Source organism: Tympanuchus pallidicinctus, unplaced genomic scaffold (assembly GCF_026119805.1).
Source record: "Tympanuchus pallidicinctus isolate F22 unplaced genomic scaffold, pur_lepc_1.0 scaffold19, whole genome shotgun sequence".
In the NCBI taxonomy this organism is placed as follows: domain Eukaryota; kingdom Metazoa; phylum Chordata; class Aves; order Galliformes; family Phasianidae; genus Tympanuchus; species Tympanuchus pallidicinctus.
The window spans coordinates 4675149-4698721 of NW_026294710.1; the positions used below are offsets into that span (position 1 = coordinate 4675149).

The 23573-nt window shown below is 42.9% G+C and overlaps 1 protein-coding gene across 3 annotated transcripts in view; it reads right to left on the reverse strand.

Moving 5' to 3' along the window:
• Positions 1–22564, reverse strand: part of LHFPL3 (LHFPL tetraspan subfamily member 3) — a 234177-nt gene extending 211613 nt beyond the window's left edge. For all 3 annotated transcript variants that reach the window (XM_052680920.1, XM_052680922.1, XM_052680921.1), the window contains exon 1: positions 22078–22564. In XM_052680920.1, coding sequence (XP_052536880.1) covers positions 22078–22546 — 469 coding nt within the window. In that variant the 5' untranslated portion in view covers positions 22547–22564. The remainder of the gene's footprint in view (positions 1–22077) is intronic.
• Positions 22565–23573: the final 1009 nt, after the last annotated feature.

Below are 23573 nucleotides of genomic sequence, written 5' to 3' on the forward strand. Positions count from 1 at the left end.
GTTAACTGAGACGCATCAGCTCCCCACTTAAGAGCACCCTTCACAATGGCATCACAGCAGAAACCAGTCCTGTGTGCTACAGTACACCAGCAAATACTCAACAGCACCTCAGGAAATGAAGGAAGTCAGAAATGCTCAAAATGTTCTTCCTAGGAATCTAAAAGAAGCATTAAGACAGCACTACCTTCATCTCTCTAGTTAACCTGAAGTTCAGATATACATGCCTCAGAGAGCTATCTTCTGCATGTATCTTCTGGTATCTTCTGCATGTCTTCCCCATTTACAACAATAGAGTGCAGCTTTCCATCTTGGAGCAGAGTGCTTGGCTGGGTCACATGCAAAAAACTTTCCAGCCTTGGAGTCCGATAGCCATTTCATCCCTTTGCCAGTGAATCTCATCCAACATAAAGCAGAGTGAAGAGTAATCCCTAGCGAATGCTGGCTGCAGCATGGGATTTTCTGCTCCACTACTTCTGAACATCTCCAAGCAATCCCTGGACAAATTGCACAAGTAAGGGGTCAATGCCATTGTGAATATTTCATTTAAACAGCACAACAAAATCCAGCTTAGAGAATAGAAAGGAAAAAATCACTTATCAATTATTCTTTTACTCAACACCACTCGTTCTTCAAGAAAATACTGCAGAGTGATTTCTCTTGCAATCAGGAGAAAAAAACTCCACTCTTGGCAAACTATTTTTGGAAGCTGAAAATCTCATTCTGCTTTTCTTTAATTCCTGCTTAGAGATAAGGATGTAAGCCTTGCAGCTTATTAGAAATTATATAATTAAGATTTATTTGAAAAACTACAAGAGTTTTTCATTTTTTCTACAGAACTTCATTTTTACAGACAATCATTGCAGAGCCAAATTTATCTCTTTCAGGCAGGTATTTTTTCCAATTCATATCACTTTCCTACATGCTAGCACTTAACTGTCATGTACTTTCTTGTAGATACATTTACTCTCATTTACTCTTTCTGCCATTTTCCCTGCCCTCCATATAAAAACTTTTTTTTTTTTTTTTTTTTTTTTTTTTTAAGGTAGGATCACAGGATTAAGTCCTGTCATTTTACCTAGATTTCAAAATCATACTCCAATTAACAAGTTTTCTCTTTTAGGTTAAAAACCTAAATGTTAAAAAACTAACTGAGAAAAAACCTTTCCCTGTCCCCACTGCAGTACATTTCGAACTGTTCACTACTGAAGCCCTGGCTGCAGTTCCTGGGGAGTACATTTTGTTAATTGTCACAGAATCACAGAATCACAGAATTGTAGGGGTTGGAAGGGACCTCCAGAGATCATCGAGTCCAACCCCCCTGCCAAAGCAGGTTCCCTACAGCAGGTCACACAGGTAGGCATCCAGGCAGGTCTTGAACATCTCCAGAGAAGGAGACTCCACCACCTCCCTGGGCAGCCTGTTCCAGTGCTGCCCAGGTCATTTTGTTTCAATGTTGCTCACACTGAGAATTTCACCAAGAATCTCAGATATTTGGTGAATTATCAAAGAGCTCCTGGAGATCTGGCTGGACTGTGTAAGCAAGAATGTTGGGCTACTTCCGAGTAGTAGATCGAACTCTGGAAATAAGAATCAGTACAACTCCAAATGATAATTACTCCTTCCAAACAAACTAGTTGGCTTTTTTAAATTTTATTTTAATGCAGACTTTCTTTTCATGAAGGTCACAATTCATGACTACTCATGTCTAGTTGACTCACAGTTCACCATCAGCTATTCATGTATCATCAGTAGTTGCATCTGAGTTCATGTTGTTGCCAATTTTGCTTTCAGCTATATAAAATACCTGCAGCCCTCAGGATTGCAGTGTGTTCCAGTCCCACGCTAAAGGAGTCACTGAAGCTATGGTCCTTCACTCCTTTCAGCTCTGCTACTTGCAGAACCACTGGTCCTATAAAAAGCTATGCCTGAATCATAGTAGTTTAGTTTCAGAGGACAAAAGAGTAAAGGAAGGGGCCGTATTCTATTCTGGGCTCTGATACTAATATCAAACACAAGAACGGGCAGTCAGCAAAGCCTTTTGTCCTCAGCTGCTGAGGCTGAAAAAACTGAGATAGTGATAACCATGCCTACTCTTATGTAGAAAACATTTTGAAACAGTTGAAAACCATTATAAAAACATTAAATATTATTAGCCATTATTTTTACATTGGGGCACTTTTGCATTCACACATGTTATGCACAAGCCATTTACTAAATCAGCTCACACTACTTTTTTGAAATCATTGGCTATCTGGAGGAGATAAATGTAGTAGCCATCTCCTGGGACTTGAAAAGAATGATCCTGATTGGCAGCAAATGCTCACTGCATCTTCTTATGGTTTCTAGCAGTGCAAAGAAACAAACACTGGCGTACCTGAGCTCTGTACCGCAATAGCTTGGTAAAACTCTACGGTGTATGCTATCCAGCAAAGCTGACCAATGGACATGTTCAGCCTACAGTCTATAGGTGTGTGAATGCTTTTTATGAAAAGAGCCTCCCTGAGCACTTTTGTTGTAGCATGACAATTCATACCAAGACGCAAATGGTTCAGGCAACCTTCTGACTGGCATTTCATGCTGGAACGTGACAGAAGGAACAAGTAATTTCTGCAGCATCTACCTGCAAATTAATACATAACAACTGATATATTAGGTGAGATTAAGGTTTATCTATCTTGGAATGACAATCCCAAGAGACACTTAGAAGAAAGAGAAATAGAAAGAAAATAGAAAGAAAAAAAGAAAGCTGGTGAGCGGGCTGGAGCACAGGCCTTATGAGGAGCAGCTGAAGGAGCTGGGATTGTTCAGTCTGGAGAAGAGGAGGCTCAGAGGAGACCTTATTGCTCTCTATAACTACCTGAAGGGAGGCAGTAGTGAGCTGGGGGTCGGCCTCTTCTCTCTTGTAACTAATGGCAGAACTAGAGGGAATGGCTTCAAGCCGCACCAGGGAAGATTTAGGCTGGACGTTAGGAAATACTACTTCTCTGAAAGAGTGGTCAGGCACTGGAATGGGCTGCCCAGGGAGGTGGTGGAGACACTGACCCTGGAGGTGTTCAAGGAATGTTTGGATTCTGCGTTGAGGGACATGGTTTAGTGAGAACTGTTGGTGATGGGTGGATGGTTGGACTGGACAATCCTGTGGGTCTTTTCCAACCTTGGTGATTCTATGATTCTATGATTCTCCCACCATGCCATCCTTACTCCTCCCATTCTGCTCCTCAGCAAGTGAGCTGGTCACAATGTACCAAGCAGTGAGTTCAACAGTGATCACTTGATCTCCTTTCTTAATTGTCTAATTGTCTTCTGAAGCAATCAAATCACAATCTGGAGAAGTTTCTGCTGTTCAGTCTAGAGCACCAATACACAACAGAAACAGAACACTGCTCTGAAGCAATGTTTAGATGCTGCTGTCATCCCACTTACTCCTTGTGTAAGAGAGCCTACTTTGTACAGTCACTACAGCTAAATGTGTTAGGGGAGTATCCTGAAACAAACCCTCGTGTTCTTCTGCATATGAACACTTTAACTACATGCATTTTAGGCCATAAATTGGAGATGACAGCAAAGTAATCAGGAGAGTATCATGCTGTGCCTCCTGATTCTCCTGGGCCTCCACTGATTATATAGGAGAAATCCAAGCAGACATGGAATTAAATCACTTTCCTTATGTTGGACTAGCAGAAGCTGTTCCTTAAATGACAGATTGCTAACAGCTCCCTTAATGACATCACCCAATATGTCATAAAATTTGCTGCCAGAACGATGGACTTTTTTTCCCCAGCCAAAAGCATTCTCAGGCTGTAGAACAGAAGTTTCATTGACAAAATGTGGCTTGAGAAATAACCTCTAAAGGGTTTCAATGCATGAGGCAAGTGCCACCCAAAAACACATTGAAGAATAAAGCTATACTTCTTGGCACAGCTTTCCTGGAACAGAGCAGCACGTCAGATTTCTCTTAATGTCTGTGATTGAAATTATCCATCCACCATCTCTGCAGGTTGTACTAAACTCACAGCTCAGGAACAGTATCCAGATCTTTGCCAGATTACTACCCTTGGGTGAAAATTGTTATCCTCTTACTGCTTTCACGCTCTTTGGAAGGAAACTCTTCCCAGGTGGGTATTAGTGTTAGAGAAGAAACAGATACACTTGTAGTACAATAGCAAGGATTATTTACCTGGAGTTTCACTATTATCCCTTTACTTCCAGGCTCACATCAGTTTTTCTGCCAGAAACACAAGTAAAGTGACAAGCAGAGCACACGTAGGATGAACAGCCTTTCAGAATTTCTAAGAGACAATTTGCAGGTTTTTCTCTGTTCTTCAGACACTGGGGATTTACCCTGCAGCAGTGTACCACAAATGACTATATATTTGCTTTTAAAACGTTACAGTGAAACCCACTTAGGCAGCCACCAACCATGACTGCACAAAAGGTGCTTAATTACACATTCCTGTAATTCTGTGCTACCTGGTTTTCTCATGAGCATCTATGTCATGTCTTATGCAAGAATTAGCTCAATTAAATAGGCTATTTTCTAAAAGGGCAAAGATTCTACTAAGAAAAATACTTCAGTAAGTGGAAGGAGAAAGTCTTCCCTCTTTATTTAGATTTAAACTAATTTCTGCTTTATACCAGAGAACACTCAGAGGCTCTGAGCATGGGTCCTTCTGATCAAGATGAGGTTGCCCCTCTCTATTTATTTGAAGAAAACTCAGTGTTGACTTCTGTTCCTCCAAGTCACTCAGCAAACAGATCTTCTTCTCTATGTATGCTGTCTTTCATGCATGCCAGTATCTATCCATTCAAAAGAAGATACAGTTGAACAACCAGAACACATATAGGAAGGAAAACAGCGCAGTGCTGAATCTTGTGGGAACTTAAGGCTAGTGCATTCAGCTGAGTGGTCCCCAGATGTGGCTTGAATATCTTTGGTAAGCACTTCTGTTCTCTACAGCAGTTCTTGCCAACAGAAAACCCTCCAGCATGCCAGTATGCTGGGGATGCTGAAAACCAGGAGTTTGAGCAATCTGTCACTCATGAAGATTCAAAAGAGAATCGCTGTGATGGCACTCACTGGCATTGCGAGCAAATGAGCCATGACCTGTATTTCTGGATTTGCTACAGTTCTTTTTCAAAAGAAAAAGCAAATCAAAAAGGCAGCGTAGTATTCTGCTGAATGCTGAAATGACCAAATAAGTAGGATCTACAACACCTTGGTTATCTGTCACTCATTCCTGTCTGTATGACAACATTCCTTTCAAGTCTGCCCATGATGGATGCAGCCTCAGTACTTGGGTTCTCAAGCTGATGCATTTCAACCTATGCCATCTGCCTATGTTATCGAGTCACTTTGGTCTTGTCATGCATGCAAAAAGCCTGGGCTGGCTAAATGTGCTACACTGCACATATTTCCATTCTGCACAGCGAAAGGCTTAAAAACTGCCCATGGATTTCCTTCTCCAGCTCAGAACTGCTCTGCCATGATTGTAAAGCAACAGATGTCAAAACCCAGCGGAGCACCTCATTAAACACAGAGACAAACACACAAAATATGTTGTTTGAAATGACAACCCAGTGTGTTGATATACGTGTGCCACTATTTATCATCCTACAGATGGTTGCTTACTCTGAGGTACATCCACAAATATGTTTAACTTTGCTTTCCCCTATTCTAGGCAGTCACCATTTTTCCTTGTTTACATTGACTCCCACAAAGACGAAATGAAGATCTCTGTGTTTTCACACGGGTGAAGGGTTGTGTTGCACAAAGCAAACACACAATCTGCATGCCATCGTCTCCTTGCAGTGGTAATAACCAATACCTGCGGAGCATTTTTTAAGGAGTTATCTCACTCTTATTTTGCAGATGGGAAAACTCAGAAAGGTGAAATGACTCACCAAGGTCACACAGCAGGCTATGCTCAGTACACAGTTGCTACCGTCACAAATTGGCTAGCTCATCAAGCTCATGCTACTCACACCATTCAGATACAATTCAAACAGTAATTATTAGTTTTACTGCAATTTGCACTGCAGTCAGGGCTGGAGGTCACAGTCAGGATTCACCTATATTTGTTTCTGTGCAAACATAAAATCAAACACAGTCCTTGCTCAAGGGGGTGGCAGTCTCAGCAGGGACACAGCCCTGTGGGAACACAAAACACTGGGAAAAGGGAGGGAGCGACAGAGAACGGTGAAGTGAATGTAAGGTTTCATATTACTTTAGGTGACTGCAAAGTATGGAAGCTTATTATTATTTAAATAATTTAAGTGGGTAAGAAATATAAGCATGTTCCTGACAGCCATCTGCCTACTTATTTACATAGCAGTTTATCTTCATAATCGTATTTGCTCAAATACTTCCCTTTCGCTCCTGTGGTCTTTGCTTACACTGACAGATGGAAACCAGATCCCAGTATTCACACTTTGGGGGACTGACTCACACTGCACTAACCGCAGACATACATTACACTGTACTTTCTATGGGATACATTACAACTAATTTTACAACTCCTCTCTAGTCTGCTGCAAGAGCACTTCTTGCTGAAGACCTCTTTATGTGATATCTGCTTAAGCATTTTAGCACATGACAGCAAGGTATACTAGCTACAAGCTAATGAAATCATTTCCCTTGCGCTAGCTTTTATTAAAATCTGTGGCAGTGTAACATGTATTAACTCCCACCTTACTGTCTGTTCTAATGTGGCTACATGTTAGCAATATATTATGCACCAAATGGCCATATAGCCACTCTTCTTTAGACTTAACTGTATATAAAATTGGTTGCACAGTGATCACGTTATGTTTATATCATAAAGACAAATTTTCTCTTCTTGTAGAGTCACACTGGGTTTCATCTGATCATACAGCAGGATATTGAACATTACAAGTGTGCAGCAAGATCTCACCGTGATGTCATACAATGTAAGAATTAATAGCTCTTCTAATCCTGAATGGCACCAACACGAGATTATTTGCAAGAGCAAAGTTGTTCAGTACCGAGTCAGGATTGCTGAGCAGTCCTTAGAAGTTAACCCATTATTTTTCTGGTGTGTACCTACCACTCTGTTATTCATTATTATGTGTGTATTTCTGTAACATGTGAAAAAGGAACCAATTTCACAAAAGAAATATTTGATGACTGACATCTGTAATCTCAGATGGATATGTATTTTTTCTGCATTTCAATCAAGCCAAGCATTTAAAATGCTTCCAACCCATCAAAGCCAGAAGTTAAGCATATGCATAAATCCTTTGCTCAGCTGATGCAGTCTGTTGCAATAAATGGCATCTTGCCATTGATTCTAACAAATTCTAGATCAGCACAATAATACCATAATGTACTCTAGAAGAGCTTGAGAAATCACAATTTAAATACATTATTTTAGAGAACAAAAGACTAAGCACTTCCTTGTTCCTATTCTCAAATAGCTAAATCCATATACAAATTAATGGCCTATCACAATGCCAGCTGAGGATGGCATTCCCATCAAAAGCAAAGGCATTACAGAACTTACATAAATATACTTACAAAATTTCATTTCAGACTATTAAAACTTTTCAGAAAATGATGCTAGGTGTGTGTCACTACCTGCATTTATTCCAGTCTGACAGCAGAACTGAGATACTTAAATAATTAGAACCTGACTTTCAGTCCTATGACAAATGGAAGCAATAAATAACAACAGCTTTGTTTAGCAATTGTCAATAGCTATTTTGCAGCTCTTTAAACACTATCCACTAATCTTCTTCAGAATCGGGTAATTCAAATTCCTTTATCATATTGCTGATACCTGGGATTTATAACACTGGCTTTATTTTAATCCCAGGTAAAAACACATTGAGAAAGAACTGTGATTGATAGTATACTGCTAATTTAGAACAAAATACTTCCATTTATCCCCAAACTCAGCCTATAAATCCAAGACATAGGCAAACCTAATTTCATAAAATTCAATACGTAAAAGCCTCTACATCGACATTACTGCGCTGTATATCACAACGGAGCGGATCAGAAAAGCAGAGCAGATGGTGCTTAGGACCTAATTTGCACTACACATGTTTCAGAGGTTTCACTTTGGACCAGGTTTAGTCAGTCCCATGGGTGGCACACACATTAGTAGTAGAAGTGTATTAGGCATACTCCTAGATGACATCTTGTTTACTTCATTTAGGAAGAAATCCAGTTTGCATATCCTAAGGCAATAACATGAATCAAGGAGTAGTAAGCTGGGACAACTCGAAGATTTGTTTTAAAAATGCACTCCTGATTCAAACTAAAACACCATTTCAGTAACCCCGAGGGCTGGTTCTCCTGTTAATTGCTGGCTGAAACAGTTTTACATCAAAGTCTCTCACAGATAAGCCAAGAGTATAAACTAGAGTTTGATCCACTTGCCAGCACGCTGATGCCTAATGCCTCTTGAGCTGTTCCTCTGTTTGAGACATCCATGGGCTGATGAGAGACACGACAGAGAGCCTGTGGAAGACCTGTGTCCTTCTGACAAAGCAGTCAGAGGTCAGACAGGATCCCTGAGGCACTCCAAGCAGAGACACTTGGATGTAGGCAACTGCTTGGAGGCTTGGCCTTTGTAGACTGAGCATGTCTCCAACAACCAGAATGAGAACTTAGATGTCTTCCTCTTAGATTGACCTCTGCACATATAGCAGGCACTGTACTGCATTTGTACTTCTCTGGTCTCCCAAAATGTTTATTCCCAGTTTATTACAGCGTAGCAGTGAACAGAGAAAGCTTACCTCCAACATTACATCTTAACTAAAACAGTACACACTACTGAAATCACTGCAGAAACACTTGGCCGGCCTTCCAAGATCCAGTTTAGGGCTGCCAAAACCTGTGATACCATACTACTGCAGCCTGACAGGCCAAGACAGATCTGCAGAGTCAGGTATCATTGTGCACATCCTCTGACACATTCCCTGCACTGCATGTATGCTTACCTGTAATCTAGTGTCATAGAGCTCTTCTGCCCCCATAAAATGGAGCTGCCTGCTGAAGCATACCTTCAGACCTGATTTTGGAAAAGGCAGTCCCAAGGAACAGAAAAGAATTACACCTCTTGCGAAGAAACAAAAATGCAGTTCTGTTTTTTCAGACAACCTCACTTCTGCCTTAGCACAATTCCCCCAACATACAATATAATTAAAAAGAAATGAAATGTTGTATTATGTGTTTAAAACTCAGCTGTTAAATTACCATCTTAGATTAATACAGAAACTCAAGGAATTCAGTGAGGCTAAATTTCAACTCAGATATTCGTATCTGCAGATCCGTCCCTGAGGGTGTAAAACCCTGATCAGGCATTTTTAAGTATGCATACTGCATCCAAAAGCTTTCATAGAAATGCACATGATTAAAAGTGTTTACACTGAAGCTCAGAGCGTGCCTTTCTTCCACGGGGTTTAGATGGAGTTGTTGGAAGCACTGAGCACTTGTTTATCCCATCGACAAAGTGCTCCCTCCCCTCCATCCTCTCAGCTGGTTGCAGAAGGCAGAAAAGAGGCAGAAGCGAGAGGATGTGGAACACTGCCACTTCCCATTCTGCACCACAAAGACTGCCCAATAACCTTGTTCTCTCTGCAAAATGCAGTGCATCTGACACAAACCAAAAACGAAACAATCACTGAAATATCAACAAGCTGCAGACATCTTTTCCTCTTAACTCGGCTGCTCAGAAAGACTGCTTGAGTAGCAGCATGGCATCACAAAACAGTTCAGTGAATGGAGAGATAACATGGGCTAACTTCTTTAAGAAACGTGCTTAGCCAAGCTCTATCTCAGAAGTGCCACAGAACTGATGATTTGTAAATGGCTCTTCCTAAAAACCTGTTATTGCAGGATATTTCAAAGATTTACTTTTCAACTACTCTCACTTTAAAACACCAGTCTCTACCTTTTAAGGAACTGTATTACATTTTCTTACAGGAAATTGAGTATCCAAGTCCTGTGAAAATGTTGAATGCAAAGGGAAAATGTGAAGCACATTACAGCAGCAGCTGTTGAGACTGTTTTGCTCTTTTGTAAGGAAAATCCTGGCTTCTTTGTTTAGAATACTAGGCAGGAATAGAGCTACAGATGTGGCCACTGTCTATTTTTAATCCTAGAAGGTACTGAGGCAGTATTTAAAAAAAAAAAAAAAAAAAAGAGCAAATGAGAACAGAATAGAAGAGAACATTCACCTAGATGGAACTTGTTCTGAGGAATGAGAAATGGAGGAACAAGGCACACTTGTTACATACATCTCATGCTGTAACCTCTTCCCTACACTTGTCTTTTCCCAGGGTACCTCTCAGTATTTTGCCAAATCCACACCCATGAGAAAGTTGTTGCAGAGCCTTGATGCTCGAGTAATTAGAGACTTCCTTTTAATTTCCAGGCTGAAGTGATTTATATCTAGGTTATATCCATTTGTTCTTGTCCCGCCATTAGCCACAAGTTTAAAATCATTATTTTTCAATCTATGGTCCATGAAGTCAGGAGGGGTATATAAACTACTTCTAAGAGAATTTTAAAATGTAATGAAGCAAAACAGACCTAATAGAATGTAATTTACTCTAACAATGCTACAGGGTATGCAGTACCATCTCTGGAAAAAGTTTAGGAATCCACAAATCAAATAAAATTGAAAACCACCGGCTTAAGCTGTTCTTTTGCCTTCCTCTTGTTTATTAAACCTCTGACATGATTTCAGATAGAAGACATGGACCTTTTCTCAACATTTCTCTTTCTACACTAAGGACACCAACTTTTCCTAGTTTTTCCTTGCAATAAATGTCTCTGTTCTCCTAACTGTCCTGCTCAGCCTTGTTGCAGCTATTGACCTTTCCAACAAAACTGGACATGTTTTGCCAGAATCCCACGTTGCAGTCCCTCAATAGCACTACCCTAAGTCAACTGGAAACAGTTCATGAAATAAATCCCAGGATCAGATATACCCTCTGTGCTATGCTGGAACCTCACTGTCATCCTTTGGTGAGCTGATACACTCGGGTTCTCTCTTCACTCATTTTTATTTGCCCTCAGCTGCATGACCTGTCCTTCTGCACTACCGAGTCCATGCCACTGCTGTCTCCTCTCTCCTGAAGGTCTGTGTGTTGTTCCAACCTGTCCTTGTACAGAACCACGCAGACATATGCTGGACAACTGGTGATGTATCAGCTTGGAAATTTGTGCTGGTACACCAGCTGGTGACGCCACACCAACAGATACCAAATGTCTGATATGAATGGAATTAGTTAGAAAAAGGGCATAAAGTCTTTTTCAATAGTCCAGGTTATGCAGTATCTACAGCAAAACTCCTAGATGCCTAATGCAAAACTATATTTTTCTTGTCTAATGACCATGAATTGCAATTTCAAGATTTTTCTTTACTAATGTTCTAATTTTCCTTCATCAGTAATAGGAAGGCTAAATAGAAAGACACAGCAACCAAGTAGTAATTAACTTTCTTTAGAGGAACATAAAGCTACAAGGATGAGTAATTTTACTGTCACGGAAAGTCTAATACTTCTCTCATGGAATTATTCTTAAAACTCTGAATTGACTGTTTGGGAAGCTACACTGAATGTCTCTGAAGTAAAGCCTCAGCACGCAGCAGTCTTATAATGCGATGTTCAGAGACTGTTAATCAAGCTTTAGATACCTGGGAAAAATCTGGTTTTGAAGCACAGAGTCTACATCAGAAAGAAGGTTCATTAATGATTTTTGGGCTCATATGTCACATCTTCCCACTCTCTAGGTCAAACACTTTCGTGGCTCACTCCCACACCATTTTGAATAACTTTTTGCTCCTGCCAAAGCTTACAAGAATCTTTCTTTTTCAGGGAGGACTTACCAAGCCAGCTGCACTTAATGCAAATTTTTCATCTACATTTTTTTGTTATAAATTTAAATAATGAAAGTCAGAAATGAATACTATGGCACTGAGCTGCAGTTACAAACTGATTTAAATTAAAGTAATAAATTCCATGCTACCTTCAGTTCCCTGCACAAAATTAATTCTGGAGATCCTCATTTTGAGATTTTGCTATGTATTGGCTATGTCTATGTGGATGAATTAAGCAGTGCCAGGGAATATTCCCAGGCATCAAAACTCAAGTGTCCATGGTATTACATTGTAAAGAATTGTCCCCAGCATGTGCCAAGCAATGATTTTTATGTGTTCCAGCTAACTCTTCCCAAAAACTGTTAGGACACTCCAAGAATGGTTCCCAAGAGGCAGTTTCAGGTGTTTCAGGTGGGCGACCTAGCTTTATTAGGTAAAAATACAAAATAGATGGCCACTGGCCATTGCACCAGCTGAGGCTGCACCAGGGGCTGGCACTGGACATGCTTAATTTGCCTGCGTGGGCACAGCCATGGTGTGCCTCTGCTGGTTTCCAGCAAGCTGAGGAGATGCCCACATACAGAGCACTTGGAGCTTCACTTGGAAGGCTGTTAATCTCCACGAGTCCAAAAGGATCACATGCAGATGCTTCAAGCTCTCATGCTGTCATCTGGGCTGTTGGAAAACAACCTCTCCAGGCCTCCTCTTGCTTACATCAAGAGACTGTGTGTTATAAAGGAGTTTGAGACGTGTTGGCTTTACTGCAGGCAGGCCAGCATCCTGTTCCTGCAGAGGCAGAGTGGAGGGTGGGCAGCAGGAGAACACACAGCTCAGGCTCTCCTCCCTTCTCCACTGAAATCTTCCCTGATCTTATGAGGCCTTGCTCTATCTTATTCATGATGCTGCGGCACAAAGTTTGTCATGACGAAGTATTGTAAGACCATGGCTGAACACAGCCAAGGACAGCAATCCAAGGCACGTCACTCACATGAAATTACTGACCTTATTCAGTGAACTTCTATAGGAAATGACATGACTTTTGACTTGCAACAGGAAGCAAAAAAAAATTCCCATGGTTTCACAAACAGCAGCTTCTAAACATCTCAACTCAGAATGTCCATATTTGACCTTGTAAGCACAGCACATCTTATCTTTCTTCCCTATAAACTTTTCCTTTCTGAAAGGTAACTAGAAAAATAAGGAGAGGAATGTGTGACACCTCATCAACTGTCTGCAATAATTTATTTTAAACCGTTTATTCTGTAGCTCTCTCCCTCTGATGCAGTCTCAATTACTTGATTGAATAATATTCTCTGAAATAGCACATGATGTGCTTGTGTCAAAGAGGCTCTCCACAGAGGCCATCAGCTACCTTTTAAAATCAATGAAATTCATGAATTTGCATCTGGCTTCTCAAGGAGAAAATAAAGGAACCTTTTCCCCCAGTACGTATGACCTTCTCATTTTAAGGCCAGCTTATTTCAAGTTTTCTGTACCTCTGAATGCCGGTGTGAAAATGGATAATATCTTTCTTAGAGGAGATAGATCTTGAAGTCTATTATATTCCCCTTCTTAAGGATTCCAGCCATAATTCTCTCTTAGTAATTGGGATTTGCACACTGTTCCACACAGTAATGCATATTCTAGCTATCCACTCTGTCATGCTGCCACTGCATTTTTAACAATGCTGATAGCAACTGATATTATCAAATTCTTCAGGCTTGTTGGGCTCTCTGCTCATGCACGTATTTTTTTCGTTTCACATTTCTGAGCAAAAATGCTTTTATTTTTCCCTTTGTGATGCTTTGCTGCTGTGACCCTGCCACTCCTTGCAGCTGGATCTTGTTAGTTTTCAAATACTGAGACCACACTGCCTGATCACGCCACAGATTTTCTATCCTGATATGTTTGCTGTCTTTATGTTTGCAAGATCAAAGCTGATGCTGCTTACACAACAGTGCTGGAAAGGTTCACTTTTGAAAAGGTAAAAGAACTTCAGTGTTTGAAAGCCTACCCTTGTTTTATACTATGTCTCCTGCTACTGATAATACATGTATCTCCTCATTCTTGCGTCATTTTCTGTATAGCAATTTTCTTCATTAAACTTCTAGAAGGAATTACAGAAAAAACTAAGCAGCAGCCTTATTCCACACCAGTGAAGCCCCTTCTGCTGCAAGCAAGGAGAGCTGGGCCAACACCAGTAGCTTCTAAAAACTTCATTCCCATTTCTTTTTCCCCAACAGTATCTAAGTTCTCAGCTCACTTGATTTCAAGAAGTAAAATTCTCCTTTTTTAAATTCTCCTCTGGTTTCTTTCTCTTCTCTTATGCATCTTTTTTTTTTCTTTTTTTTTTCTTTTCTTTTTTTTTTTTTCTTTTTCTTCTGATGAAATGGAATTTGTCCTCAAATTGCCTGGATAACTTCACACATTTCCTTTTATATCTTACTGTTCTGTTATCTTATTGTTTCTCAGGCAGCGGACCACAACCCCCAGGATGTTCATAAAAGGCACTTTGGGACAGTTAAAAGATGCTGAAATTTTTATTACACTCTAAAACAAAACATATCTCTTCTCCATTCCCAAAACGCCGTTATCTCTCAAAATCAAGCTTTGCTATCAAATTCTCAAATCACTCATACAAATAAATGATATACACTTCTTAGATGATACATTTTACCCATGTTCTCTATAGGATTAAGACTGATGTGGATGTGTGATTTTGAGTGTGATGACCAATTTCAGCCCAATTTGACGGATGGTAGAAGTCTCCAAGATGCACAACTTCTGCACATTCTGTGAAAAAACTGGTACTGGGGGGAAGTGGAGAGGATCCCGAATTTCCACTAGCAGAAAGACAGGGAGAGTTTAAGAAAGCCAAGTGGCAGCTCGAGGACTTCAAATCAACACACAAATATCTTTCAGCCCGCTGTAGGACATACTGTGTCCTTGCCAGCTATACAGGTAAAGAGTCTCTGAGAAATCTGAGAGCTCAACTACAAAAATAGAACTGATATTCTCAGAGGAAGGGGATGATGGCATGTAGGAGAAAACTGGTGATGCTGTGAATATAGGGTATTTGGGGAAAGAAATAACTGTTAGGGATGCAGAGAAGAAACTGAGCCAGAACATTTTTCTCTCAGTTCCACTGTTCACAGAACGCAGTTTTACCTCTGTTTTTATAGCCAAAGCATGGAACTCATAAAATGTTTCTGCAGAATGGAACTGAGCAGGCTGCACAGCCACGTCATAGTTTTCACCCACAACTTTCCAATCCAACCCTCAGTTTTTCACCTTTCCAAACGACACAAAGAATTGTCCAGCTCACCTCAGAACAGGAGTAATGCCCAGGCCAATACAGGAAAGCCCAAGCCTAACAAGAAGGTTACCTCTGGAGCTCAACAGATGGAAGATCTTAATGGCAGCATGAATTCCCTCTGAGAGAAAAAAGACTACACACCAGGCCCACTTGAACTGCAGATGTCCTTATAGGCTTGATGAAACAGTCCATTTGTTGGCAAGCCAAGCACCACAGCTGATTCCCTGCTCCATGCCTGCTCACACAGCTCCAGCACCCTATTTTCCCACGATGTGGGATATCTTCACTATCATCAAACCCATCAGTATTCTGCCAGAATTTTCTGCCAAAGTTCTGGCACCCATGGCTGCTCATGATCTCTAAATAACCTCAGTCAGCTCACCTGGTGGGTCAGCATAAATGCTGAAGCTCAGTTCAAAGCCTGCTGATGTTCCTGGGCTTGCTTTCCTCTCTCAGCCTTCACACACATCCCTCTTTTTACAGAAGAAGAGCCCCATGGAAACAGAGGTGTGCAGATATGGTGGTTAAGGACCACTGGTCTGACATAAGTATATTAAATTAATGCTAAGAAGTACTCAGTACTGTGCCTCACGAGGTACTTTGCTTCTGCTAAGTTAAACCACATCTCTTAGAAAGAGGTGCTCAATACTATCTAAAGACTTAACTGGTTAAAAAAAAACCAACACCCTGTAATGATAACTTACAAATGAAGCTTAAGTTACAAAGCCATATGCCTCATGGCTAATGCAAACATTCTGAACTTCAGATTCCAAACACAGCATTTGTCAAATTAAGGAACAATGTACTACTTGAGATCTCCTCCTGTGGGTCCTCATACACCATAATCTGTCAATTTTTAATCTTTTTTTTGAATAGCAAGAACACTCATCCCTTCAGCTCTTCTGTCATTTACTTAAATCTATCTTGAAATCTTTCTGACTCTATACATGAAAGGGAATGATGTTGGAACCAGACAGAGTGTGCTTGGGCAACACGGTGGGTGACAGAAAACCTTTTTTTTTTTTTTGCACTCACGTTCAGGTATCAAATTGGATCTCATGAGTGCAGCAATGCAGTGAGAGCTCTACTCAGATGCTCATCTACCACAGCCCCAGTCCCTCTTCTAAATAGCTGTTTTTCATAATATGGTCTTCTATAAGTAGGATGCTCCCCATATTTTAAAGAAGTTTTATGCTGTATTTGGTATTTTAAAATATGGGTTGTTCAAGCAAGCCCAGTTCATTGTGATATCTGAATGTCTAGCTACACTTGCTATTATTTATTTAACAACTATGTGCCATCTGAAAACTTCAGCAACAGTTAATACACATTTCTGTTCTAACAAATTGATAAGGATACTTAAGAATTCTGGGCTGCAAACAACACCATTGTCTGACTCCCCGAGGCACCCTGCCTATGTCCTGGCATGAGGCTGGGTTCTTCCAGCCTTCCACAATTCACCCTTATACCAACATCCAAAAGACAGCATTAACAAAGGCTCTGAGTGCTTCAAGGTCAAGACTTTTAAGACTCTTACATAAGTCTCCTTGTCCTGCAGACTTCTTTCAAGTAGAAAGGCAAACAATCAACACAGCTGCCATGAAGAACTTCACCTTTTCATTGTGAACAACACCGTTTTAAATGGACTTTTAATTGTGGCATGTAACCTCTCTCCTATGTCTTCTTTGGCTCCTAAGAACTGAAAATTGGGTAATATGAAATCACTTTCAAAAGGAGTTCCTGGGAAAATCTGGGAAGTGTGGAAAGCCTGATATCCACACCATGCAAGTTAGTAACAACTATGAAGGACAACAGATTATGTCCAAAGCAAGCAAGGCAGAACCAACACAGCTATTTTAAGTCAGGTTTTGCAAAATTAGAGTTCTGTGAAGATGCCAAAACACTCACATTGTAGAAATGTGGCTAACAAAGTCCACTTGGGTTTTGATAAATCTGTCATTCACAGGTCTTAAAAAAATGAAACTCCCAGAGGATAAAAATAAATGTCCTTGTAAGGAGAAATAATTAGAAACAGATGGTAGGAGAATACTGTCAATTTTCAGAGTGGAGAGAGGTCAATGGTGGAGTCCTGCAGGGATCCGTGCTGGAACCTGGGAGCTGTTCACTCATTTATAAATGAGCTGGAAAGCAGGGTAAACAGAGAGGTGACAAAGTTTGCTGCTGATAACCATTCAGGTGAGCTAAGATAGAGGCTGACTATGAAGAAAGACTTTTCAATATTGAGTGACTAGGCAATAAAAAGGCAAATTAAATTCAGTGTAGATAAATAAATATGAGATCATTTCTTCAAGGGGAAAATACCTAACCTCACAAAATGATGTGCTCCAAGGTGACTATTACCACTTCAGGCATGAGATCTTGGGGTTATAATAGGCAGTTCTATGAAAACATCAGACCGCTGCTCACTTGCAGTGCAAAAGCAAGAATTAGGAATTACTAGGAGAGGATCAGAGAATGAAAGAGAGAATATTATTATGGCATTGAATAAATGGATGTTTTTTTCTGTCTTGAATGCTGCATGTAGTTCTGGTTCCACCACCTTCAAAAAACGTGGACAAAGCAGGCTGGAAATGGCACAGGCAAGGGCAGCAATCATGAACAAAGGAATGGTACAACCCAAAGACTAATCAGCTAAAGATTCTGCAGGTCTCATAAACAGGTAACTCAGGGAAGACAACAACAGTCTAATTAGGAAAGGCACTGGGAAAGTGCTTGGGGACCCACTGTTCACTGCCTCTTTCAATACATGAGCCAAGGAGTTAGATGAGTTCAAAAAATGATTAGGTGATAAATCATAAGAAAGAAATTCCACCAAGAGCTTTGAAATGCTAAGGCTTTGGCTCAGGAAATCCCTGAACTCAGGTGCTGGAGGAAGGTAGAGCACCGTGAGGAAAAATTAGTTTCTTATGCCCTTGCACGTTTGTAGCACTTATAGTTGCCTAACTGTGAGAGAAGACACTGGACTAGGCAGGCCAGTGGTTTGCCTTGGGACACGTGCTCTAAGTTGCTCAATCTTAGACTTAGGTATCCACTGAAAAACATACACATTGTTATTATCCTATTCATCCATGGAACATTTATATGCCTTTCTTTTGTTTTGCCTGCTTTTACCTTTTCTGTAACTTGCAACTTTATAGCAAAGAAAAAAGTGATGAAAAATGTCTAATAAAAAAAATCACAGGAGAACTGAAGCGCTTGTTTAACTTCCATAGGAAAGAATGTTAATAAATGTCTTTATTTGTGAGTTTCCTTGCAAGCTTTAGATGCCAGGTATTAAAAAGCAATAATACTTCATCTCTAACACCTTCACTAAGTGCCTTTGTTCACACAGCTGCTCAAATTAGGTAAGCATACATACAAGAATGTATGATTCTGAAATGTCAGAAGGGGAGGCTAGAGAATCAGAGAACTGTGGGGGTTGGAAGGAACCTCTACAGATAATGGAGTCCAACTCCCCTGCCAAAGCCCTACACCAGGTTGCACAGGTAGGCATCGAGTTGGCTCTTGAACATCTCCATAGAAGGAGACTCCACAACCTCTCTGGGCAGCCTGTTCCAGTGCTCTGTCACCCCCACTATGAAGAAGTTCTTACACATTTGTGCAGAACTTCCCGTGCTTCAGTTTTCCTTTGTCCTATTGCCATACAGCACTGAAAAAGAGTCTGGCCTCATCACTTTGCCTGCCACATCTTAGATATTTATAGACATTGATCTGTCTGAGTCTTCTTTTCCCCATGCTGAACAGACCCAGGCCACTCAGCCTTTCCCATAAGAGAGGTGCTCCGGGCCTTTATCATCTTTGTGGCCCTCCGCCGGACTCTCTGTGCTCTATTCCTTCATCCCCCAGCTTGCATTCATAGTGGGGGTTGCCAAAACCCAGGTGCAAGACCTTGCACTTGGTTTTGTTGAACCTCATGAACCTCACCTAAGCCTGTCTAGGTCTTTGTGGATGGCATCCCATTCCCTGGGCATGCTGACTGCACCCACACTTGGTGTTACCTGCAAACTTGCTGAGGATGCACTAGATCCAACTCTCAATGTTACTGATGAAGATAATAAAGTGCATCCGTCCCAGTACTGACCTCTGAGGGAAATCACCGTCACTGATCTCCATCCAGACACTGAGCCACTGACCACTACTCTCTGGGTACAATCTTGCAACCAGTTTCTCATCCATCAAACAGATGATGTATTATGTACCCTGACAGCATTAAGCATAGAGCAAAATAAAACAATACAAGCAATGGTAAAAGCATTAAGGAGTCTAATGTATGTTGTCCTCACATACACATAGCAAATTCCTTTTATTCTTGGATTTTTCTGCTTAATCATGTATAGATATGATAAAATGAAGACAAGGATTCAGAATGCACGTGCCCAAGACACTGTGCATCTTTTCCTTAATTAAAAAACCACCTCTTCAAAACAAGAGCTATATCATGCTGACGATTCACAATGACTCACACAGTTGCAAATGTGATCAAAATGTTTCTTTTAAAGAAATATGATCCTAAGCTATTATTTGTAACCCTAAATGAAGCACGACCCCATGTTGAAAAAGAACTTATAGGGAGACTTAAATTTCATGAAGTATTACTACATGATCTAACTGAATATTAATACTACTAAGGTACAAAATAGCAAGCAAAATCAAAGCCACTCCCATCCACTTGTTTATTTTACTACTTCAGACTCAGTTTTGTTTCTGTGCAATGCATATGCCATACACATGTAATTGACATTACTATATCGTTACCTGTGAAATAAGCATCTAAAGCTTGCTTTGCTACTTACTTACATTCCCAAAACAGTAAAACAATAACAAAAGCCAATCAGATAGCTTACAGGAAAGCTATCAGAACTCATTAAAATTCCCTTGTGCTGCACATTTTGTTCCATGTCATACCCATGTCTTAATTGCATAGCTTTCTTCTCCAAAGGAAGCGCCCAAACCAATGCAGATTTTCTCTCCTTTCGAGGAAACTTCTTTGGTGTAACACAGAACAGTCAGGCCAATGCTAAATTAAATTACAACATTCAGCAAACAACAAAATAATTCTCTATGAATAGCCACTATCATTACAGTTCTTCCAAGGCATTCCCATATGAACCGGGAATGATGGCCAATAATCACGTGGCTTTAAAGGCATTCCCCTAATATTTAAATTTTGGATTTCAGTAGTCTGAAAAATGATTCTGCTACTGATCTAAAAGTCCTTTTATTGACTTTTAATGCCAACAGCACATCTACCAGCTTCAGAGACTATGAGGCAAAAGCATGTTGTTTTGCCTGAAAACATATCTTCAGTGTCCCATCTGAATACATGCATCATGGTGTACTCTGGATGGACTTCACGCCAGCTACATGCAGTAGTTTCTAAACATTGTTATTCACCTGTGCAGAAATACAGTAAATAAATCAGATTAATTTTTATCTACTCTATACTAGCTTCTAGTGGCATAGAAAAGTAGAACCCTGTAAGTAAAATACAGTTATCCCTAATGTCAGTAAGTATAAGATAGCTGGAAATTGTGCTGTCCTACTGCATACAGTACACAAACAGAAGAGGCTGAGGATGCACCAAACCAGTATATATTCGTGCTATCTTTTACAGGTGGAGCAGTAGCTGAAAGCAAAAGTCCTTAACAGAGCAGAGGAGACATTCAGTGGTGCAAAGATGGAACACTTTGCTCTGCCTGCAGCCAACTGACATGACTACGTGCAATTAACAACACTGTATTGGGATGAGTGTTACTGAACAGACAAAGTAGCCACCAACATCACATAGGATTCCCAATGCAGAGAAAATGAACCCAATCTCAATCTCACTGGCAGGGAGAGAAAATTTACTGATCTCAAGTGTCTGCGGATCATTCCCCAGGTGACAAGAAACTGCACAGAAACTCAAATAACAAGAAGAGCATAAAATACATAGAACACACGTAGAAACAGAGAGAGATGGATAAAGCTGTCTCACACAAACCAGAAATTTCCACTAAGCCTCATGAACTAGGTGGCAAGAAGCTGTTCAGGAAACGACTCAGAACAATTATTGCTCAGAAAATGAAACGAATATAGGTCAGTTTGGGGGACTGAAAAGTGAGTGTGAACCCATTCGGGAGACATTTTGCTCTGCCTTCCTAACAGCAACCCCTGAACTTCTCCTTTTCAGGAATCTATCAGGAAGACAAGCAGAAGGGATACTTTGACTTTACACTTTTTTCTCCCCCAAATTAATCAAGAATTGATCTTTCCTATCTCACTGAAACCGATTTTATTGCTATCCCAACTCCAGAGACCATTCCATCCTCCCTCTCTGCCTTCCCGCTGCACACAAACTGCCACATCCCCACCAACTCAGAATGAAAGCAGTGTTGAAGATGCGAGAAGGGATGTCCTGATGTTCCCTCTCCTTTTTATCATGCGCTTTCCTCAGGGAGACTCTGGATGTGATGGGGAAAGTCAAACGAAGTCAGGCGACTAGCAAAGGAGATGAGATTTCCGCACACTCTGGATGTATAGAGAGACGCAAGCCTCGTAAATGGGGGGGCAGGATCCAACCCCAACCTCAGGCACGCGGACTCCAATTCCAGCCTCACCCCGAGCTCTCGCTCCGTCCCGAGCCCGGCGTTAACCCACCGCGCTCAGCCACCCTCACCCGCCGCTGCCACGTCCATTTTCTCCCGACCTCAGCAGCCGACCAAGCGCCGGAGCACGGGGCCGGCAGCGCTGCGGGCAGGCCGGGGCCGAGGGGCCGCCCGGGGCCACGGGGCAGGGCCGGGGTCAGAGCCGCCCGCCCGCCCTTCCAGCCCGGATCCACCGCCCCGCCGCGAGTCCCGGGCCGCGACGGGCGGCGTGGAGCCCCCGGGCCGGGGCCGCTGCCCCACTCACCCGAGGTCAGCTGCATCCAGGCACAGATCTTGTAGACAGTGGCCGTGTTGCAGAAGAAGAAGAGGATGAAGCAGACGATGCAGGCGATGATGAGCATCATCGAGAGCCCGATGAAGAAGGAGGCGGCTTTGAACGCTCCCGAGGGCAGGCTGGAGAAGTCCGTGAAGCTGCCCCGGCAGGTGAGTTCCCGGCTGAAGCCGTTGCCGATGCAGTAGTGGAAGAGCCCGAAGTAGCCCGCCTGCGGCGTGTCCACGCCGTCTCCGATCCAGTAGGGCTGGATGAAGCACACCACGTTGACGATGGCAAAGCAGATGGTGAAGATGGCCCAGAGCACGCCGATGGCCCGCGAGTTCCGCACGTAGTTGGTGTGGTAGATCTTGGCCGCCTCCTGAGCCGGGAGCATCCCCGCTGCTGCCGCTCCCGCCGAGCCCGCTCCCGTCGCCGCCGTCCCTGCAGCCGCTCCGGGCATCCTCGCCGAGAAGCTCCCCCCTCCCCTTCCTCCTCCTCCTCCTCCGCCCCGCTCACTCCTCTCGACGCGACGCGCTCCGCCGCTGCGTGCGAGAGCCGACCAGCCTCTCCGCCGGGCTTCCGCGGCGCCGCGCCACCACCGCCACCGCCGCCGGCAGCGCGGCCCGCCGCCTCCTACCGGGGCTCGGGGCTCGGCGCCGCCGGCCGCCGCGCACCGCCCTCCCCGCAGCCCGCCCTCCCGCCGCCGCTCGCAGCTCCTCGGCGCGCCGGGCGCCAACGGCCGAGCGCCGCGGGGCCGCCGGAGCCCCTCCGCCCTGCGCAACCGCGGCTCCTGGGGCGGGAGGACGGCCGGTGGGGGATGCTCGGCGGCGGCTGCCGGCTCGGGGGACGGGCCGCCTGGGCGGGGAGCTGCTCACGCCGCGAGTCCCGGGGGGACGCGTTCAGGCAACACCTTGAAGTTTAAAACCTCCGCGGCGCTGCTCGCTCTGCTGCGGCGGGGTGAGCGGGGGCACGGGTGGGCTCGGCTCGTGCATAAATCAGCCCCCAGCCAGGCTGAGGTGCGGTCAGCCCCACGAGAACATCGAGGGTTGCTTCCCGCCGCACGAGGAGCCCCTCGCAGCGCACGCGGACCAGAAGTGCCCTAAAGCGGCGGCGGTTCGGGGCTGCCGCTCCTGGGGCCATCGGCGAGGAGCCGGAGTTGACGCCGCGCCGAAAAGCCGCTCAGCCGCTCGAGCGACTTGGGCCTGGCACGCTGCGCCCTGAACGTTTTGGCATGCAGCAGTAATTAGCATATATTAATGAGCAATTAGCATCTGGTAATAATCATTCATACTCCAATGACACTTGGATTCGCAGTCCCCGACCTATGCATTGAGCTCGAGTTAATAATAATAATTGATGGTGCATATAGAGAGCTCTTTGAAGATTGCTCTCTTCGGGAGGCGCCGCAGCCGGAGCGCCGGGGACGCAGGGAGCGGCGGAGCGGGGCTGTGCGGGTCCGGAGCCGGCAGAGGGCTGCACGCAATTAA